The following is a 20,520-nucleotide window of genomic DNA, read 5'->3' on the forward strand; positions in this document are numbered from 1 at the left end:
AACCTTTCTTACTCGTGAGCCACAGTCAAATGTAAAAAGACTTGGGGAGCAACACAAGCACCATAAAAGTTCATGGAGGAGCCAAATAAGGGCTGTGATTGGCTATTAGGCAGCCTCTATGCACCCTATCAGCTTACAGGGGGCTTTATTTGGTAGGAAATCTTGTTTTTATTCAACCAAAACTTGCCCCCAAGTCAGGAATTCAAAAATAACTCCCTGGTTTGGGGGCACTGAGAGCAACATCCAAGGGGTTGGGGAGCAACATGTTGCCCCGGAGCCACTGGTTGGGGATCACTGCTTTAGTCTATCAGCAGCTGGGCAGTGGATAGGGTTAATATGGGTGCAGATAGGGGTGCCAGTCAGTGGGTATGTGGTACCCTAGTGGACAGGGCGTTTATATGATACTGGGTCCAACCTGAAGGAAGATCCAATTCCCTATGAATGTAAGTTACCTGGATACAGCGACGGCTTCTCTATAGAGCAGATCTATTTATATTACTGCTTCGTATCCGGCCCTCTGATTTTTGTATATTTTCAGTCTGCTTGATGCTTGAAATGTTCTGATACCAGATGTTAACTATTCAAAAGTGCTATTCGGATCTGGAAATTTCAGGAAAAACATTATACCAAACAAAGACAAACAGCATTTAATGAGGTTTGGGAAAAACAGCAATTTTACCCCCTTACAAGCAAAAGTAACTACTCAGCAGTTACGTAGATAATTTGTACTACTGGCCGGTGGGTTTCTGACCTTGAGCTAAGGAGTATTATAAATTTGCCATTGAATTTTAACTGGTGTAATGTGATTGGGCTCCTTGTTTATTTGCTCAACCAGATACCAATTATAGCAGTTATAGTAGGGAGAGATGGTACCTATAGTAGCAGTGGGGGGATAATAGCCTCTGGGAAGGGACTGGGGCTGTGGGATAGCAGGTATAGTAGGGAGAGATGGTGCCTATAGTAGCAGTGGGGGGATAATAGCCTCTGGGAAGGGACTGGGGCTGTGGGATAGCAGGTATAGTAGGGAGAGATGGTGCCTATAGTAGCAGTGGGGGATAATAGCCTCTGGGAAGGGACTGAGGCTGTGGGATAGCAGGTATAGTAGGGAGAGATGGTGCCTATAGTAGCAGTGGGGGGATAATAGCCTCTGGGAAGGGACTGAGGCTGTGGGATAGCAGGTATAGTAGGGAGAGATGGTGCCTATAGTAGCAGTGGGGGGGATAATAGCCTCTGGGAAGGGACTGGGGCTGGGGGATAGCAGGTATAGTAGGGAGAGATGGTGCCTATAGTAGCAGTGGGGGGATAATAGCCTCTGGGAAGGGACTGGGGCTGTGGGATAGCAGGTATAGTAGGGAGAGATGGTGCCTATAGTAGCAGTGGGGGATAATAGCCTCTGGGAAGGGACTGGGGCTGTGGGATAGCAGGTATAGTAGGGAGAGATGGTGCCTATAGTAGCAGTGGGATAATAGCCTCTGGGAAGGGACTGGGGCTGTGGGATAGCAGGTATAGTAGGGAAAGATGGTGCCTATAGTAGCAGTGGGATAATAGCCTCTGGGAAGTGACTGGGGCTGTGGGATAGCAGGTATAGTAGGGAGAGATGGTGCCTATAGTAGCAGTGGGGGGATAATAGCCTCTGGGATGGGACTGGGGCTGTGGGATAGCAGGTATAATAGGGAGAAATGGTGCCTATAGTAGCAGTGGGGGGATAATAGCCTCTGGGAAGGGACTGGGGCTGTGGGATAGCAGGTATAGTAGGGAGAGATGGTGCCTATAGTAGCAGTGGGGGGGATAATAGCCTCTGGGAAGGGACTGGGGCTGTGGGATAGCAGGTATAGTAGGGAGAGATGGTGCCTATAGTAGCAGTGGGGGGATAATAGCCTCTGGGAAGGGACTGGGGCTGTGGGATAGCAGGTATAGTAGGGAGAGATGGTGCCTATAGTAGCAGTGGGGGGATAATAGCCTCTGGGAAGGGACTGGGGCTGTGGGATAGCAGGTATAGTAGGGAGAGATGGTGCCTATAGTAGCAGTGGGGGGATAATAGCCTCTGGGAAGGGACTGGGGCTGTGGGATAGCAGGTATAGTAGGGAGAGATGGTGCCTATAGTAGCAGTGGGGGGATAATAGTAGAAGATATAAGTAGGGAGGGATGGAGTGTGTACTTATTCAGGGGCTGCTCTTATAAAAAATTGTTCCTATGCCCTTAATGAATCAATGCTGTAGGGGATTCTGGGAGTTGTAGTTCTACATAATATATAAAATATCATTTCAGTTTACAGGTGGGACAGTAGGAGGGGAAGGTACCAGGGGAACATTGACCACTTAGTAGCGGGAGCTTCCAAGTTGGGGCAAGTGGCTAGTAATAGTCAAAGGAGCCAAGCTGGGCATTCCCCAGTTGGTGCCAGGAGAGATGCCCGGCACTGTGCCGGTTAATGTGGGGGCGGCGGCCCGGCGCTCTGATTGGAGGCTGTGAGCTGGTAATCCCCGGGATCGGATCGGGTGGATTATGTGCGATCAGAGCGGAGAGAGGAGCCGGCAGGGGAGGAAGGGGCACAGAGTGGGGCGCACAGGGGGGTATGTGGGGCTTGGCACCGGGGCCTCCATTCACTCACCGGGCATAGGGAACCGGCACAGAGAAGGGGAAAAGTTTGGGGCTTGGGCCATTATTAGCCCCGACTCATGGCGTGACCCACCCGCAGGATGTGGCGGAGTTTGGGGCTGATCTGGATCCTGCTCCAGGAGCTGGGGGCACAAAACCAAATTTCCACCGACACGTAAGTTTATTTTTGCCCCTATCACTGATTTCTGCCCCTTCTATATATGTATAATTATCCACATACCTTTTCTACCCCTGCTCTATAATAGCACATGTCTAAATGCCCCTACTACTGGTATACTAACACCTGTATAACTGCCCCTACTCCTTGCTACCTGCCCCTGCCATACTAACACCTGTATAACTGCCCATACCCCTTGCTATCTGCCCCTGCCATACTAACACCTGTATAACTGCCCATAACCCTTGCTATCTGCCCCTGCTATACTAACACCTGTATAACTGCCCATACCCCTTGCTATCTGCCCCTGCCATACTAACACCTGTATAACTGCCCATAACCCTTGCTATCTGCCCCTGCCATACTAACACCTATATAACTGCCCATACCCCTTGCTATCTGCCCCTGCCATACTAACACATGTATAACTGCCCATACCCCTTGCTATCTGCCCCTGCTATACTAACACCTGTATAACTGCCCCTACCCCTTGCTATCTGCCCCTGCTCTACTAACACATGTATAACTGCCCATACCCCTTGCTATCTGCCCCTGCTATACTAACACATGTATAACTGCCCATACCCCTTGCTATCTGCCCCTGCCATACTAACACCTGTATAACTGCCCATACCCCTTGCTATCTGCCCCTGCTATACTAACACATGTATAACTGCCCATACCCCTTGCTATCTGCCCCTGCCATACTAACACCTGTATAACTGCCCATACCCCTTGCTATCTGCCCCTGCTATACTAACACCTGTATAACTGCCCATACCCCTTGCTATCTGCCCCTGCCATACTAACACCTGTATAGCTGCCCCTACTCCTTGCTATCTGCCCCTTCTATACTAACACATGTATAACTGCCCATACCTCTTGCTATCTGCCTCTGCTATAGTTACACCTATATAACTGCCCATACCCCTTGCTATCTGCCCCTGCTATCCTAACACATGTATAACTGCCCATACCCCTTGCTATCTGCCCCTGCTCTACTAACACCTGTATAACTGCCCATACCCCTTGCTATCTGCCCCTGCTATACTAACACCTGTATAACTGCCCGTACTCCTTGCTATCTGCCCCTGCTCTACTAACACCTGTATAACTGCCCATACCCCTTGCTATCTGCCCCTGCTATACTAACACCTGTATAACTGCCCCTAGCACGTTGTATTTCCCCTAACATTAATATAGACACTGGTGTAACTGCATTACTGCTATTTGCCCCGGCATCTTTACAGCTAACTAATGTCTAAATACCCAAAACTTATTATCTGCCCCAGCAATATTAGAGCTATACTAACCAATGTGCAATTACTCCATATCCCAATATCTCTCCTTGTATCTTTATATATGTTCTACCCAATATGTTATTACCCCAAGCCCTATGTCCCAGAATCCTTATAGCACCCACAGGCTGAGTAGCTCTCTCCATTGCTTATACATGGGTCAGGGGTAGATATAATTAATATAATATTAGACTCATTAGTCTTATTACTACTGTGTTATTATTATTTGTATTTATAAAGCACCAACCTATTCCGTTGCACAGTACTGTGCCATTCTGTATATTATTTATATTTAACATAAATATCTGCCCTAGCACCTTCTGCCAGTCTGTGTCTAATTGCCCCTCTCCACCTATCCTTTGCCCCGGCATCATTCTAACTGTACATGTCATTGTGTCTCTTGCCTCTTGGCATCTTATTTAGCAAGGAAATTGCTTTCTTATTAAATGATTCCCCGCTAATTACATCACTCCCCAGTAATGACATCATCTCCTGCTAATTGCCCCGGCAGCCTGTGCAGCCATAACAAATCTTTCCTGATGCCCCCCTGGCACCTCCTTTCTTTATTGTATTATACCCAATTACCCCCAACTTCTTTTCATTTTGTCTACCCCCCCTCCCCAGATCTCCTTATTAGTTACCCCCTGCCTCTGACTGCCTGCCCCTGCATTAATTGCACATTGTATTATTTACCCTGGAGCCTTTAACCCTTTATATGCCAGACAATGTTGTCCCAATGTGCCATCAATGCATTTTTTGAGTTGCTCTTTAAATAATGCTGTTTCATGCTTTTCCTGATCACAGGGCAAATAGGTCAAAAGAGTCAGCACACAAAGGGTTAAACCATCTTCAAATTACCCCAAATGCCTCTTTCTCCTGTTACTCATGTCTCTACATTCTTACTCGGAATTACACCCCGCCATCTTGCTTCCAGTGTCTGTGACCCTCTCCGGGGTCTTGGGTTGTGTGCATAGACCCTAAGGGTGAAGACACACAGAGCTACTAGTAGCAGCTACTTTTTCATGGCTACTAAACACCAGAAAATCCCCTGCCATAGACAATACTGAGAATTGCCTCTGCTAAAACACACATAGAGACAATTATCAGTAAATGATCAGCATTGTCTATTTTAGTAGCCACGACAGGGGATTTTCTGGTGTTCAGTAGCCGTGAAAAAGTAGCTGCTACTAGTAGCCCAGTGGGTCTTCACCCTTAGGGCAGGGGTACACGGGGAGATTAGTCGCCCCGTGACAGATCTCCATTGTCGCAGGCGACTAATCTCCCCGCAATGCCATCCCAACGGCTAGAATGTAAATTGCTGGTGGGGTGGCATACACGTTGCTGCGATGTCCCACAGTCGCCCAAAGTTGTCTTCAGAGGAAACTTTGGGCGACAGCGGGACATCACAGTGACATGTATGCCACCCCACCAGCAATTTACATTCTAGCCGTTGGGATGGCATTGCGGGGAGATTAGTCGCCTGCGACAATGGAGATTTGTCACGGGGCGACTAATCTCCCCGTGTACCCCTGCCGTAAGGGTGAAGACACACGGAGCTACTAGTAGCAGCTACTTTTTTCAAGGCTACTAAACTCCAGAAAATCCCCTGCCATAGACAATACTGAGAATTGCCTCTGCTAAAACACACGTAGAGACAGTCGCGGCGAAACTAATCTTCCCGTGTACTGCTGCCCTTAGGGTGAAGACACACGACTCTACTTAGTAGCAGCTACTTGTCATGGTTACTAAATGCCAGAAAATCCCCTGCCATAGACAATACTGAGAATTGCTTTTGCTAAAACACACGTAGAGACAATTATCAGTAAATGATCAGCATTGTCTGTTTTAGTAGCCACGACAAGTAGCTGCTACTAGTAGTAGTAGTGTGTCTTCACCCTTAACGCTTCTGTGCAGTTTCAACTTTTAAATCTCTAGGTCAGTGATCCCCAACCAGTGGCTCCGGGGCAACATGTTGCTCCCCAACCCCTTGGATGTTGCTCTCAGTGCCCCCAAACCAGGGAGTTATTTTTGAATTCCTGACTTGGGGGCAAGTTTTGGTTGAATAAAAACAAGATTTCCTACCAAATAAAGCCCCTGTAAGCTGATAGGGTGCATAGAGGCCCCTAATAGCCAATCACAGCCCTTATTTGGCTCCTCCATGAACTTTTATGGTGCTTGTGTTGCTCCCCAAGTCTTTTTACATTTGACTGTGGCTCCCGAGTAAGAAAGGTTGGGGACCCCTGCCTTATATGTTTGGCTAGAAGGGGCTGCTGGGAATTGTAGTGCAATTGTTAGGGCACTGTACTTCGCCACCCCCTCCGTGGCCTAGTCAGCAGTGGGTAAGTAAAATGTTCCCCCCCCCTCAAGGGACACTTCCTGCCGCTGATGGGTTATTTCTGCAGATTTAACTTGTTTTTCAGATATTTTTTTTGTTTCTGAGTAAAAAAAAAAACAGGATTTGGCAGCTCTGGGAACAGAACCTGCTGTCTGCTGCCTACAGCCTGCGCTTCCCCGGCCCTGTGTATGGGAGGAGGAAGCGGGAATGTGCAGCCAGGGAAGGTGCTCCCCACTACTGTGGGTACGGGGGGATATTGGGGGGGATCATTCACATATGGGAGGCTGTTGGTTCTGGCCAATGCCAGGGGGGCTACTGTGCCTCTGGGTACTGGGAATGCCAGGGGGGCTGTAAGGTGCCACAGACAGTCACTATTTATGGGCCTGGGGGGGCTGTTTGTGCCTCTGGTTACTGGGAATGCCAGGGGGGCTGTAAGGTGCCACAGACAGTCACTATTTATTGGGCTGGGGGGGGGGCTGTTTGTGCCTCTGGGTACTGGGAATGCCAGGGGGGCTGTAAGGTGCCACAGACAGTCACTATTTATTGGGCTGGGGGGGGGGCTGTTTGTGCCTCTGGGTACTGGGAATGCCAGGGGGGCTGTAAGGTGCCACAGACAGTCACTATTTATTGGGCTGGGGGTGCTGTTTGTGCCTCTGGGTACTGGGAATGCCAGGGGGGCTGTAAGGTGCCACAGACAGTCACTATTTATTGGGCTGGGGGGGGGGCTGTTTGTTCCTCTGGGTACTGGGAATGCCAGGGGGGCTGTAAGGTGCCACAGACAGTCACTATTTATTGGGCTGGGGGGGCTGTTTGTGCCTCTGGGTACTGGGAATGCCAGGGGGGCTGTAAGGTGCCACAGACAGTCACTATTTATGGGCCTGGGGGGGCTGTTTGTGCCTCTGGTTACTGGGAATGCCAGGGGGGCTGTAAGGTGCCACAGACAGTCACTATTTATTGGGCTGGGGGGGGGCTGTTTGTGCCTCTGGGTACTGGGAATGCCAGGGGGGCTGTAAGGTGCCACAGACAGTCACTATTTATTGGGCTGGGGGTGCTGTTTGTGCCTCTGGGTACTGGGAATGCCAGGGGGGCTGTAAGGTGCCACAGACAGTCACTATTTATTGGGCTGGGGGTGCTGTTTGTGCCTCTGGGTACTGGGAATGCCAGGGGGGCTGTAAGGTGCCACAGACAGTCACTATTTATTGGGCTGGGGGGCTGTTTGTGCCTCTGGGTACTGGGAATGCCAGGGGGGCTGTAAGGTGCCACAGACAGTCACTATTTATTGGGCTGGGGGGTGCTGTTTGTGCCTCTGGGTACTGGGAATGCCAGGGGGGCTGTAAGGTGCCACAGACAGTCACTATTTAAGGAATATTGGCCTAGAACATAATATTTGTAATTGGATAGAGAACTGGCTGAAGGATAGAGTACAAAGAGTGGTGGTAAATGGAACATTTTCTAATTGGGCCAGTGTGGTTAGTGGGTACCGCAGGGGTCAGTCCTTGGGCCTTTGCTTTTTAACTTGTTTATTAATGACCTGGAGGTGGGCATAGACAGTACTGTTTCTATTTTTGCTGATGACACTAAATTGTGCAAAACTATAAGTTCCATGCAGGATGTGCCGCTTTGCAGAGCGATTTGACAAAATTAGATAACTGGGCAGCAAACTGGAAAATGAGGTTCAATGTTGATAAGTGCAAAGTTATGCCCTTTGGTAGAAATAATATAAACGCAAACTATCTACTGAATGGTAGTGTGTTGGGGGGATCCTTAATGGAGAAGGATCTGGGGGTTTTTGTTGATAACAAGTTGTCTAATGCCAGGCAGTGTCATTCTGTGGCTACTAAAGCAAATAAAGTGCTGTCTTGTATAAAAAAGGGCATTGACTCAAGGGATGAAACATAATTTTGCCCCTTTATAGGTCCCTGGTAAGGCCTCACCTTGAGTATGGGGGGCAGTTTTGGGCTCCAGTCCTTAAGAAGGATATTAATGAGCTGGAGAGAGTGCAGAGACTGCAACTAAACTGGTAAAGGGGATGGAAGGGTTAAACTATGAGGTTAGACTGTCAGGGTTGGGGTTGTTTTCTCTGGAAAAGAGGCGCTTGCGAGGGGACATGATTACTCTGTACAAGTACATTAGAGGGGATTATAGGCAGTTGGGGGGGTTCTTTTTTCCCATAAAAACAATCAGCGCACCAGAGGCCCCCCCTTTAGATTAGAGGAACGGAGCTTCCATTTGAAGCAGCGTAGGGGGTTCCTCACGGGGAGGGCAGTGAGGTTGGGGAATGCCCTTCCTAGTGATGGGGTAATGGCAGATTCTGTTAGTGCCTATAAGAGGGGCCTGGATGAGTTCTTGATCAATCAGAATATCCAAGGCTATTGTGATACTAATATCTACAGTTAGTACTAGTGGTTGTATATATAGTGTATGTATGTGAGTGTATAGATTGGTAGGTGTGGGTTAAGTGTGCTGGGTTTACTTGGATGGGTTGAACTTGATGGACACTGGTCTTTTTTCAACCCTATGTAACTATGTAACTATTTATTGGGCTGGGGGGGCTGTTTGTGCCTCTGGGTACTGGGAATGCCAGGGGGGGCTGTAAGGTGCCACAGACAGTCACTATTTATTGGGCTGGGGGGGCTGTTTGTGCCTCTGGGTACTGGGAATGCCAGGGGGGCTGTAAGGTGCCACAGACAGTCACTATTTATTGGGCTGGGGGGGCTGTTTGTGCCTCTGGGTACTGGGAATGCCAGGGGGGCTGTAAGGTGCCACAGACAGTCACTATTTATTGGGCTGGGGGGGCTGTTTGTGTCTCTGGGTACTGGGAATGCCAGGGGGGCTGTAAGGTGCCACAGACAGTCACTATTTATTGGGCTGGGGGGGCTGAACTCTATACTGTCTGAAGGGTTACTGATAATGCATAGAAGTAGGGTGAATCTCCTGTACCATATACCAGCAGGGGGTAACAGCGCTCAGAGGATATCTCCTGTATTATATACCAGCTGGGGCCTCTTATACTGCTCAGAAAATATCTCCATTATTCCCCTATCAGCTCCCCAGTGTAGATTCTTCTGTTCTATGATTATTTCCATGTATCCTTATCAGATTTCCAGAAATGACCATAAAATGCACTTGCTGATTTTGGCTTGGAATTCCCATTGGCCCTGCGCTGTAGCTCAGCTCACCTATCAATTGGCTTCTTATTGCCAGTGATAAGAAAGGGATTTTTCCTGTGACAGTTGCTTCCAGCTGCCATAGACACTGTGACAGGGACAGTTTAATAGCTGGCATCATAAATCATGAGCTGCCCTTGAAAATACAAAAGGGGGAGGCCGGTATGCCAGTGGCGCGGGTTGGGCCTCACATCAATGGTCCTTCAGATCAATTCCCTGGCCTGGTGCCTCTGCTTCCATCAATGGGGCTCAATTGTGATACCAATTCTGATACATATATGTACCTAGGCATCAGCTATGAGACCCAACTCCAATTTGATGGACGGGCTCCCTGGCCAGAATCGAACTCCAGACCTGGCGATGTAAAGCCGGCTCCCTACCACTTCGCTATACTTCCTCCCACTTGTAACATGGTTTTTCGTAATCTTGTCTTCTGCATATTGGCGGTTGGTGTATCCTAACCGACTGCCTGAAACACTCAGGGTTAGAGCCTGCTGCTTGCCCCAAGCCCTATATAACTAGGGGGGCTGTTATAGTAGGGGGGAATGAATCCTCCATTTAGCAACATTCTCTGGGGGGGGGAGTCACAGAGGGGAGAGAGGCCTTTTTTACAGTAAAAGTGGTGGGAAAAAACCTTTTTTCACAGAAATCCGCCTAAATTCCAACTCAACTGCCACTTTCCCATTTTTGGGGAAAGAAAGACTGTCTTTTTTTTTTTTTTTAATTGTTTTTATTTATTTTTATGCATAACAATCGGGTTCCACATATGCAAAATATTATCTTTTACAAGAGTCAAAACATATTATTAGGCATAGATATTTGGTACTCTTAGGGTTTAAAATCTTTACATTGGTGAGCCTATTCAGGGTATGCATGTGTATGGATGGTAGGTAATTGGCTAATTGACGCTTAGGTGAGCCAATTTCCCGAAAGTAGGGTATAGTGGAGGGTCCGATTGGTAAATAAATCAAACAAACAAAATATAATGTGAAGCTTCAGATAAAATCAACATGAACTATATACATTTCAGTTCACCGGGGAAGGTTATTTGGGGTACCTGGTTCCATTGTATTGGGGATCCTGGGAGGCAGCGATGGTTCATCTTGGAGCCATTATGGCGTATAGTAGAGGATTAGTGCCTCTGAGGCTCTCTTGGTCATACCACGTGGTATTCTTGAATGTATCAACTGTCAGTTGTCTAATGTCTGGGGGAAGGTTCAGGATGTAAGTTGTCCATGTGTCAAAAAATCTGTGAGTGTAGGTTGTTTTGTTGGTTGATGCCTCAAGCCAATCCATATGAAAAAGAAAATGTAAATTGTTCTTGACATTGTTCTTGAACAATGTAAATTGTTTGGGCCTCTGGGTACCTATTTTCAGGGCCGGATTTCACTTCTAGGCGCCCCAAGCTCCCCCCCCCCCACGAGTGCGCATGCGCAATAGCACATTTAAACTCCCATACGGAGCAGTGGGGAGAGGTCCTGACTGCTCCGTATGGGAGCCAAATTTAAAAATTCTGTTGCGGCCGCCCTTGTGCCGCCCTAGGCCCGGGCCTTAGTGGCCTTTCCACAAATCCGGGCCTGCCTATTTTGAATCCCAGTCCAGACCTCTGCATGGCTGCACATAAACAAGTTCAGTCTTCAGCATGTATCTAAATCAGAGGTGGGCAAACTGAGGCCCGTTGGCCTTTTTAATCCAGCCCGCTGACTCCAGCCCCCTTAAAAGAATTACGGGCCCTGATTGGTCGCGCCCCGTGTGTGCGCGTGACGTCAGCACGGGGTGCAACCATATAAAAGGATGTAGCGGGGAGCCGGGGTCAGAAGCAGCCGGAGGATGGAGGGAGCCGCAGGTCGCTGGGGGGGGGGAGATGGAGGATGCTGGTGGGAGGATGCTGGGAAGGACGCAGGGGGGGAGCTGAGGAATGGAGCTGGAGGATGCTGGGGGTGGAGCTGGATGATACTGGGGGGAGCTGTAGTCCTGTTGTTTTCTTAAAGACGTATTGCTCCGTAAAACTTTTCCTAGGTTCTCCGGGTTGCTGTCTGTATTAAAATGCAAAATCCTGGCTGATCTGTGTAATTTGAATTGGAAGCAATGGTTATTGGGAATGTTGCAGGGGGCTCTGGTGGGCGTGTCTTGGCCTCCAGGGTCATTAGTGCAATTAGTGTAATAGGATTGGCCGCTTCTTCATCCAGATTAAGGTTTTTCCCAGGAACTGGACAAACGTTCCAAGATCCGACTTTCTCCTTCTCTTTATTCCCAGGGTGAAAATCTGGGCCGACGCATTTGGCGGGGAGGTGTATTCCTTGGTCACGAGGTACTCTGGGTCCCTCCTCTTGCAGAAGGTAAGTACCTACTCCCTATCCATGTTATTTACCCCTCCCTAATGTGCTTTTCCTTTTAGGTTGAAGGCATTTGGGCAATTATGGATATTTTGCCACCTGTGATATTCAGTTGCCCAAGACACACATAGTGCTGCAAATGATATGACTGTGTCTGGGCAGTAACCCATAGCAGCCAATCAGTGATTAGCTTTTTCTTAGCCAGCTGAAAGTACAACAATGGCAGTATATATTTGATTGGTTGTCACATGTGCAAATTTGCCCAGTGTTGGTGATTAGACCCACTGAGTTTGCCCAGGTGCAAACTCATATGGGGGCAAGGGCAATTTAAAGCATTTTGCCACCCACATGCCAAGGAGGAAATTGTGTGGGTTGCAAAACTCTTCTACTCGCCTCTTGTGCCAGTGCCCTTGGGTGGCAAAACTCTCTTACTCGCCGCTTGTGCCAGTGCCCTTGGGTGGCAAAACTCTCTTACTCGCCGCTTGTGCCAGTGCCCTTGGGTGGCAAAACTCTCTTACTCGCCGCTTGTGCCAGTGCCCTTGGGTGGCAAAACTCTCTTACTCGCCGCTTGTGCCAGTGCCCCAATGTGTTTTCTTGCTGCCCAGTTTGTGCTGTTTATTGACCTTGGATCTCGCTGGCACTGGGCACGGGTGCTTTCTATATTCCCAGACTCTGTTATGTATGTGTCATTGTGCTAAGCGGGTCACACAGCTCCATGAGGACAGCTAGCCACCCCGGATTAAGGGTAGCCTGGCTCAGGATTAGTCTAGATAACACATGCTGCTCTGACATGAGGCCTGAGAGAGAAATAACTCTGCAAGAAGAAATCTAAAGGAGGCTGTTCAATAGAAATGAATTTTATTTATGATTTAATTCATATAGTGCTACCTTGTGCCTTGGGGCTGCCCAAACCCACTCTTTATATTGGCACCATGTTAGGTTCTGCTACCTCTGTGAGAAGCAGGGCTCTCAATAGTGGTGATACAGCCCCAGGAAATCGGCTTTATTATTTATATATATATATATATATATATATATATATATATATATATATATATATATATATATAGTGAGACTGCCCTAACTCTATCTCTTTAGCTGCCCATCAGTTACAAATCCTAGCATCACTAAACCAATGGCAGAGCATGCTGGTAATTGAAAAACAGGTTCGAGTACAGTCATTTAAAGTGTTACTGTCTCCCTACCTCTCTAATATATATATAGTATATAGGCACCATCTATCCCTACTATCTCTGCTTTCCCACAGCCCCAGTCCCTTCCCAGAGGCTATTATCCCCCCACTGCTACTATAGGCACCATCTCTCCCTACTATACCTGCTATCCCACAGCCCCAGTCCCTTCCCAGAGGCTATTATCCCCCACTGCTACTATAGGCACCATCTCTCCCTACTATACCTACTATCCCACAGCCCCAGTCCCTTCCCAGAGGCTATTATCCCCCCACTGCTACTATAGGCACCATCTCTCCCTACTATACCTGCTATCCCACAGCCCCAGTCCCTTCCCAGAGGCTATTATCCCCCCACTGCTACTATAGGCACCATCTCTCCCTACTATACCTGCTATCCCACAGCCCCAGTCCCTTCCCAGAGGCTATTATCCCCCCACTGCTACTATAGGCACCATCTCTCCCTACTATACCTGCTATCCCACAGCCCCAGTCCCTTCCCAGAGGCTATTATCCCCCCACTGCTACTATAGGCACCATCTCTCCCTACTATACCTGCTATCCCACAGCCCCAGTCCCTTCCCAGAGGCTATTATCCCACTGCTACTATAGGCACCATCTCTCCCTACTATACCTGCTATCCCACAGCCCCAGTCCCTTCCCAGAGGCTATTATCCCCCCACTGTTACTATAAGCACCATCTCTCCCTACTATACCTGCTATCCCACAGCCCCAGTCCCTTCCCAGAGGCTATTATCCCCCCACTGCTACTATAGGCACCATCTCTCCCTACTATACCTGATATCCCACAGCCCCAGTCCCTTCCCAGAGGCTATTATCCCCCCACTGCTACTATAGGCACCATCTCTCCCTACTATACCTGCTATCCCACAGCCCCAGTCCCTTCCCAGAGGCTATTATCCCCCCACTGCTACTATAGGCACCATCTCTCCCTACTATACCTGCTATCCCACAGCCCCAGTCCCTTCCCAGCGGCTATTATCCCCCCACTGCTACTATAGGCACCATCTCTCCCTACTATACCTGCTATCCCACAGCCCCAGTCCCTTCCCAGAGGCTATTATCCCCCCACTGCTACTATAGGCACCATCTCTCCCTACTATACCTGATATCCCACAGCCCCAGTCCCTTCCCAGAGGCTATTATCCCCCCAATGCTACTATAGGCACCATCTCTCCCTATTATACCTGCTATCCCACAGCCCCAGTCCCTTCCCAGAGGCTATTATCCCCCACTGCTACTATAGGCACCATCTCTCCCTACTATACCTGCTATCCCACAGCCCCAGTCCCTTCCCAGAGGCTATTATCCCCCCACTGCTACTATAGGCACCATCTCTCCCTACTATACCTGCTATCCCACAGCCCCAGTCCCTTCCCAGAGGCTATTATCCCCCCACTGCTACTATAGGCACCATCTCTCCCTACTATACCTGCTATCCCACAGCCCCAGTCCCTACCCAGTGAATGGCAGTGAATTTCCCAGAACAGTAGGGGATTAGTGAAACACAAAGCAGCTGGAAGGTGGAATTAGAAATGAGTGCAGGGACATGGGACCATGTATAGGCAGATTGTGTTATTCAGAACAATCACAGACTGACAGTAGCTTTTTGTCTTTATTAGGATGCTCCCACGTTTAGTTGGCCGGGAATGGTGCCCAAACTAAAAGCAGAGCTCTACTAGGTATCCACAGATTCTCTGCCAGGGAATTTAGAGGGGAACTTAACCCTATCGTTTATTTTGTATGTTTTGGCATCCAAGCTGTGAGCTCTGTGTGGCCACAAGCTGTTCTGCAGCAGATCAGCCTCTTGTTACTGCCTGGCTAAGCAGCTCATGTGTAAGCCCTGTTTCATCTAAATAAACCATTTTCATAAAAGTATACTTTTTAAGTAGTATGTGCCATTGGGCAAACCTAAATACATGTTAGGTCAGTCCATGAATGGACACAGCTCTGTCTTTTATTCCAATACTTCCTGGTACAGTTAGAGCTTCATTACTTCCTGTCAGGTGATCTCTGAGGGAACACACAGGCCATCTCAAAATGGTGGTTCAAGTAATGATGTAAAAGGGCAGTATTTCCTGATATACTGTATATTATATATTCCAGTTTAGTAACTGTGTCTGTCTGTCCCTTTCCCTTCTCTGCACTGCTGGTTCTGACTCCTGATACAACTCCCCAATATCCATTCATTCCTCATTCTCACTGGGTTTATAGTTATGTGTAACTGTCACTGTGTCTGTCTGTCCCTTTCCCATCTCTGCACTGCTGGTTCTGACTCCTGATACAACTTCCCAATACCCATTCATTCCTCATTCTCACTGGGTTAATAGTTATGTGTAACTGTCCCTGTGTCTGTCCGTCCCTTTCCCATCTCTGCACTGCTGGTTCTGACTCCTGATACAACTTCCCAATACCCATTCATTCCTCATTCTCACTGGGTTAATAGTTATGTGTAACTGTCACTGTGTCTGTCCCTTTCCCTTCTCTGCACTGCTGGTTCTGACTCCTGATACAACTCCCCAATATCCATTCATTCCTCATTCTCACTGGGTTTATAGTTATGTGTAACTGTCACTGTGTCTGTCCCTTTCCCATCTCTGCACTGCTGGTTCTGACTCCTGATACAACTTCCCAATACCCATTCATTCCTCATTCTCACTGGGTTAATAGTTATGTGTAACTGTCCCTGTGTCTGTCCGTCCCTTTCCCTTCTCTGCACTGCTGGTTCTGACTCCTGATACAACTTCCCAATACCCATTCATTCCTCATTCTCACTGGGTTAATAGTTATGTGTAACTGTCACTGTGTCTGTCCCTTTCCCTTCTCTGCACTGCTGGTTCTGACTCCTGATACAACTCCCCAATACCCATTCATCCCTCATTCTCACTGGGTTTATAGTTATGTGTAACTGTCACTGTGTCTGTCTGTCCCTTTCCCTTCTCTGCACTGCTGGTTCTGACTCCTGATACAACTCTCCAATATCCATTCATTCCTCATTCTCACTGGGTTTATAGTTATGTGTAACTGTCACTGTACCTGTCCCTTTCCCATCTCTGCACTGCTGGTTCTGACTCCTGATACAACTCCCCAATACCCATTCATTCCTCATTCTCACTGGGTTTATAGTTATGTGTAACTGTCACTGTACCTGTCCCTTTCCCATCTCTGCACTGCTGGTTCTGACTCCTGATACAACTCCCCAATACCCATTCATTCCTCATTCTCACTGGGTTTATAGTTATGTGTAACTGTCACTGTGTCTGTCCCTTTCCGTTCTCTGCACTGCTGGTTCTGACTCCTGATACAACTCCCCAATATCCATTCATTTCTCTTTCTAACTTGGTTTATAGTTATGTGTAACTGTCACTGTGTCTCTCTGTCCCCTTATGTTCTCTGCACTGCTGGTTCTGACTCCGGATACAACTATTAGTAGGCCTTTTAATATAATATAAACTATCTGTCGCTTAAGTATTCATTCTGGGGGTATAGTTTTCCTTCACCATCCTGAACACAGGTTCTGTCTGCCTGCTGCTTTAATGGAGGAAACATGCGGGTAGGCAGGCCCCTGAAAACTTTTCTTATTGGGGGGGACCAGCTTAGTAAGGGTTTTAATATGATGCTTCTTGAATAGCACTAACAGCAGCTGTAGCACAGTACAGTGTAATGAGAAACATTGGGTGAGATTTATGTGCACCCCCCTGACATCTCACAATTATTTATACCCCCATAATACAGAAGTACAAGGACGTGGAGCCCACGCTAAGCATTGAGGAAGTGGATGGACTTGAGCTGGTCAAGAAGTTTTCGGAGGAGATGGAGAACATGCTGCGCCGGAAAGTCGAGGCAGTGGAGGTAAATATGGGGGTTTTTTTGGGCCCAGAAGTAAAACCCCATACACCTGTATGGCCATGAAAGGGGTGAGACCCAATCCTCCGCCCCATGGGCTTCCATTGATATCATAGAGTAGGAGGAATATAGAGAATAAGCAGCACTGCCCAGTGCTTGGTGTCTGACCCGGGTCTGTGCATGGGTTAATCTTTTACCCAGCAGCACCTGGCAGTCACATATCTATGGGCAGAAAGCTGCAGGTTGTGAGTAGTTAAGAGGCTTAATATGCTAAGAGCTGCCTGTTTGCCTTTTGGCTCCTTAATGCATTAACGTGTAAAAATAACCCCCCTCACTGCATGGCGAATTACTGACTTAATGCTACAAGGAATGTCTGTAGTCATAGTGCCCCACGTGCCATTATTCTAATTGTTTCAAATGGGGTTTATCTACTAATCAATCCAGCTGTAGTGTGAGATGGGTTGTGGTATGTAATGTATGTACAGTATATTTGTATTTATACTTATGAATGGAAGGTGCCATATTGTGCTGTAAGTATATACAAGGTGCCCAGAACATTCCTTCTCTGCATATTTGTATTTATACATATGGGTAGGGGGTGCCATAGTGTTTCCCTTAGATAGTACAGTATGGGGGTACAGCTTATTGTGTGCCCAGAACATTCCTTCTCTGTATATTTGTATTTATACATATGGGTAGGAGGTGCCATAGTGTTTCCCTTAGACAGTACAGTATAGTTACATAGTTACATAGTTACATAGGGTTGAAAAAAGACCATTGTCCATCAAGTTCAACCCATCCGAGTAAACCCAGCACACAACCTATACTAACCAATCTATACACTCACATACATAAACTATATATATACAACCAGTAATACTAACTGTAGATATTAGTATCACAATAGCCTTGGATATTCTGCTTGTTCAAAAACTCATCCAGGCCCCTCTTAAAGGCATTAACAGAGTCTGCCATTACCCCATCACTAGGAAGGGCATTCCACAGCCTCACTGCCCTCACCGTGAAAAACCACCTACGCTGCTTCAAATGGAAGCTCCTTTCCTCTAATCTAAAGGGGTGCCCTCTGGTGCGCTGATTGTTTTTATGGGAAAAAAGAACATCCCCCAACTGCCTATAATCCCCTCTAATGTACTTGTACAGAGTAATCATGTCCCCTCGCAAGCGCCTCTTTTCCAGAGAAAACAACCCCAACCTCGACAGTCTCACCTCAGTATGGGGGTACAGCTTATTGTGTGTCCAGAGCATTCCTTCTCTGTATATTTGTATTTATACATATGGGTAGGGGTGCCATAGTGTTTCCCTTAGACAGTACAGTATGGGGGTACAGCTTATTGTGTGCCCAGAACATTCCTTCTCTGTATATATGTATTTATACATATGGGTAGGGGGTGCCATAGTGTTTCCCTTAGACAGTACAGTATGGGGGTACAGCTTATTGTGTGCCCAGAACATTCCTTCTCTGTATATTTGTATTTATACATATGGGTAGGGGGTGCCATAGTGTTTCCCTTAGACAGTACAGTATGGGGGTACAGCTTATTGTGTGCCCAGAACATTCCTTCTCTGTATATTTGTATTTATACATATGGGTAGGAGGTGCCATAGTGTTTCCCTTAGACAGTACAGTATGGGGGTGCAGCTTATTGTGTGCCCAGAACATTCCTTCTCTGTATATTTGTATTTATACATATGGGTAGGAGGTGCCATAGTGTTTCCCTTAGACAGTACAGTATGGGGGTACAGCTTATTGTGTGCCCAGAACATTCCTTCTCTGTATATTTGTATTTATACATATGGGTAGGAGGTGCCATAGTGTTTCCCTTAGACAGTACAGTATGGGGGTACAGCTTATTGTGTGCCCAGAACATTCCTTCTCTGTATATTTGTATTTATACATATGGGTAGGAGGTGCCATAGTGTTTCCCTTAGACAGTACAGTATGGGGGTACAGCTTATTGTGTGCCCAGAACATTCCTTCTCTGTATATTTGTATTTATACATATGGGTAGGAGGTGCCATAGTGTTTCCCTTAGACAGTACAGTATGGGGGTGCAGCTTATTGTGTGCCCAGAACATTCTTTATATTAAATCACTCTGTTTCTCCTGACTCCCTATAGAAGCTGGTAGAGGCAGCAGAGGATGCCGATTTACATCATGAGTTCAACACATCTCTGGAGGTGAATATTGTTGCCCGTTCCCTAGAGTAATACAATAATTACTACATTTTTAACATCAGTATAATCTAGTGCATAAAACAATTTATTTTTTTGCAGGTATGTGGTTTGCCATGTAAAAGCAATTTGGATGGATCCATTAAACTGTAGATATTCCCTGATTCACGAGGCCCCCAGTTATTAATGTGCAAACAAGCTTATTATTGTATGCAGCTATAGCAACACCATTATAAAGTCACTTTATTCAATTTCAAATAGCCTAGAGGGATATGCACTATACAATCTAATTCTTACAGTTAAATTGTCCTTAATTCTGCATTCAGAGACAAATATTAGTCTGTGTAAAACTTTTTCACATACCACCCCCCCAAAAAAAATGTAGTCTCAGTGGCAGTATGCAGGGGGGGACAGGGAGTCTGTGACTTGAGCAGTGGGTGGGACTAATACACTCTGATGGCAGCTTACAGTGGGAGGGCCAGGGAGTCTGTAACTGAAGCAGTGGGTGGGACTAGAGCACTCCGACGGAAACTTACAGGGGGAGGGGAAGGGAGTCTGCGACTCAAACAGTGGGTGGGACTAATGAACTCTGATGGTAGCTTACAGTGGGAGGGCCAGGGAGTCTGTAACTGAAGCAGTGGGTTGGACTAGAGCGCTCCGATGGAAACTTACAGGGGGAGGGTTAAGGGAGTCTGCGACTCAAACAGTAGGTGGGACTAGAGCACTCTGATGGAAACTTATAGGGGGAGGGTTAAGGGAGTCTGCGACTCAAACAGTAGGTGGGACTGGAGCACTCCGATGGAAACTCACAGGGGGAGGGTTAAGGGAGTCTGCAACTCAAACAGTAGGTGGGACTGGAGCACTCCGATGGAAACTCACAGGGGGAGGGTTAAGGGAGTCTGCGACTCAAACAGTAGGTGGGACTAGAGCACTCTGATGGCAGCTTAAAGGATAAGGGGAAGGAATAGGTATAAAACCTCTGCTTACACACTTACTGCCATTTCTTACACACCCTTCTGCTCTTCCTCTCTTGGCAGTTCGAGTACTATAATTCAGTGCGGATCAACGAGAAGGACGAGAATGATAACTACGTGGAGCTTGGGAGCGAATTTATTCTTGAGACCAACGAGCATTTTAACAACCTCATGGTTAACACCTCCCTTAGCAACATCCAGCTACCGACCAACGTCTATAACAAAGGTGAGACATGCACCCCCGCTGGAGGCTGACAGATGGACCAGTCATTAGGAGTAAGTGTATAGTTCTGCCTTTATATTCAGTCATGTGACTGCGTGTAAGTGGTAAGAATGCACAGCTGAGGCAGATCCAACAAAACCACTTTTGTATGAGATTTACTGGCTTA

General features: G+C 47.4%; 1 protein-coding gene across 6 annotated transcripts in view; it reads left to right on the forward strand.

The window, feature by feature from the left end:
- Positions 1 to 2,101: 2,101 nt before the first annotated feature.
- Positions 2,102 to 20,520, forward strand: part of cacna2d4 (calcium channel, voltage-dependent, alpha 2/delta subunit 4) — a 104,324-nt gene continuing 85,905 nt past the window's right edge. For all 6 annotated transcript variants that reach the window (XM_031898604.1, XM_031898606.1, XM_031898607.1 and 3 more), the window contains exons 1-5: positions 2,102 to 2,770; positions 11,831 to 11,912; positions 16,855 to 16,971; positions 19,104 to 19,163; positions 20,195 to 20,357. In XM_031898604.1, the coding sequence (XP_031754464.1) occupies positions 2,697 to 2,770; positions 11,831 to 11,912; positions 16,855 to 16,971; positions 19,104 to 19,163; positions 20,195 to 20,357 (496 nt within the window). In that variant the 5' untranslated portion in view covers positions 2,102 to 2,696. The remainder of the gene's footprint in view (positions 2,771 to 11,830; positions 11,913 to 16,854; positions 16,972 to 19,103; positions 19,164 to 20,194; positions 20,358 to 20,520) is intronic.

Source organism: Xenopus tropicalis, chromosome 3, assembly GCF_000004195.4.
Source record: "Xenopus tropicalis strain Nigerian chromosome 3, UCB_Xtro_10.0, whole genome shotgun sequence".
NCBI lineage: Eukaryota > Metazoa > Chordata > Amphibia > Anura > Pipidae > Xenopus > Xenopus tropicalis.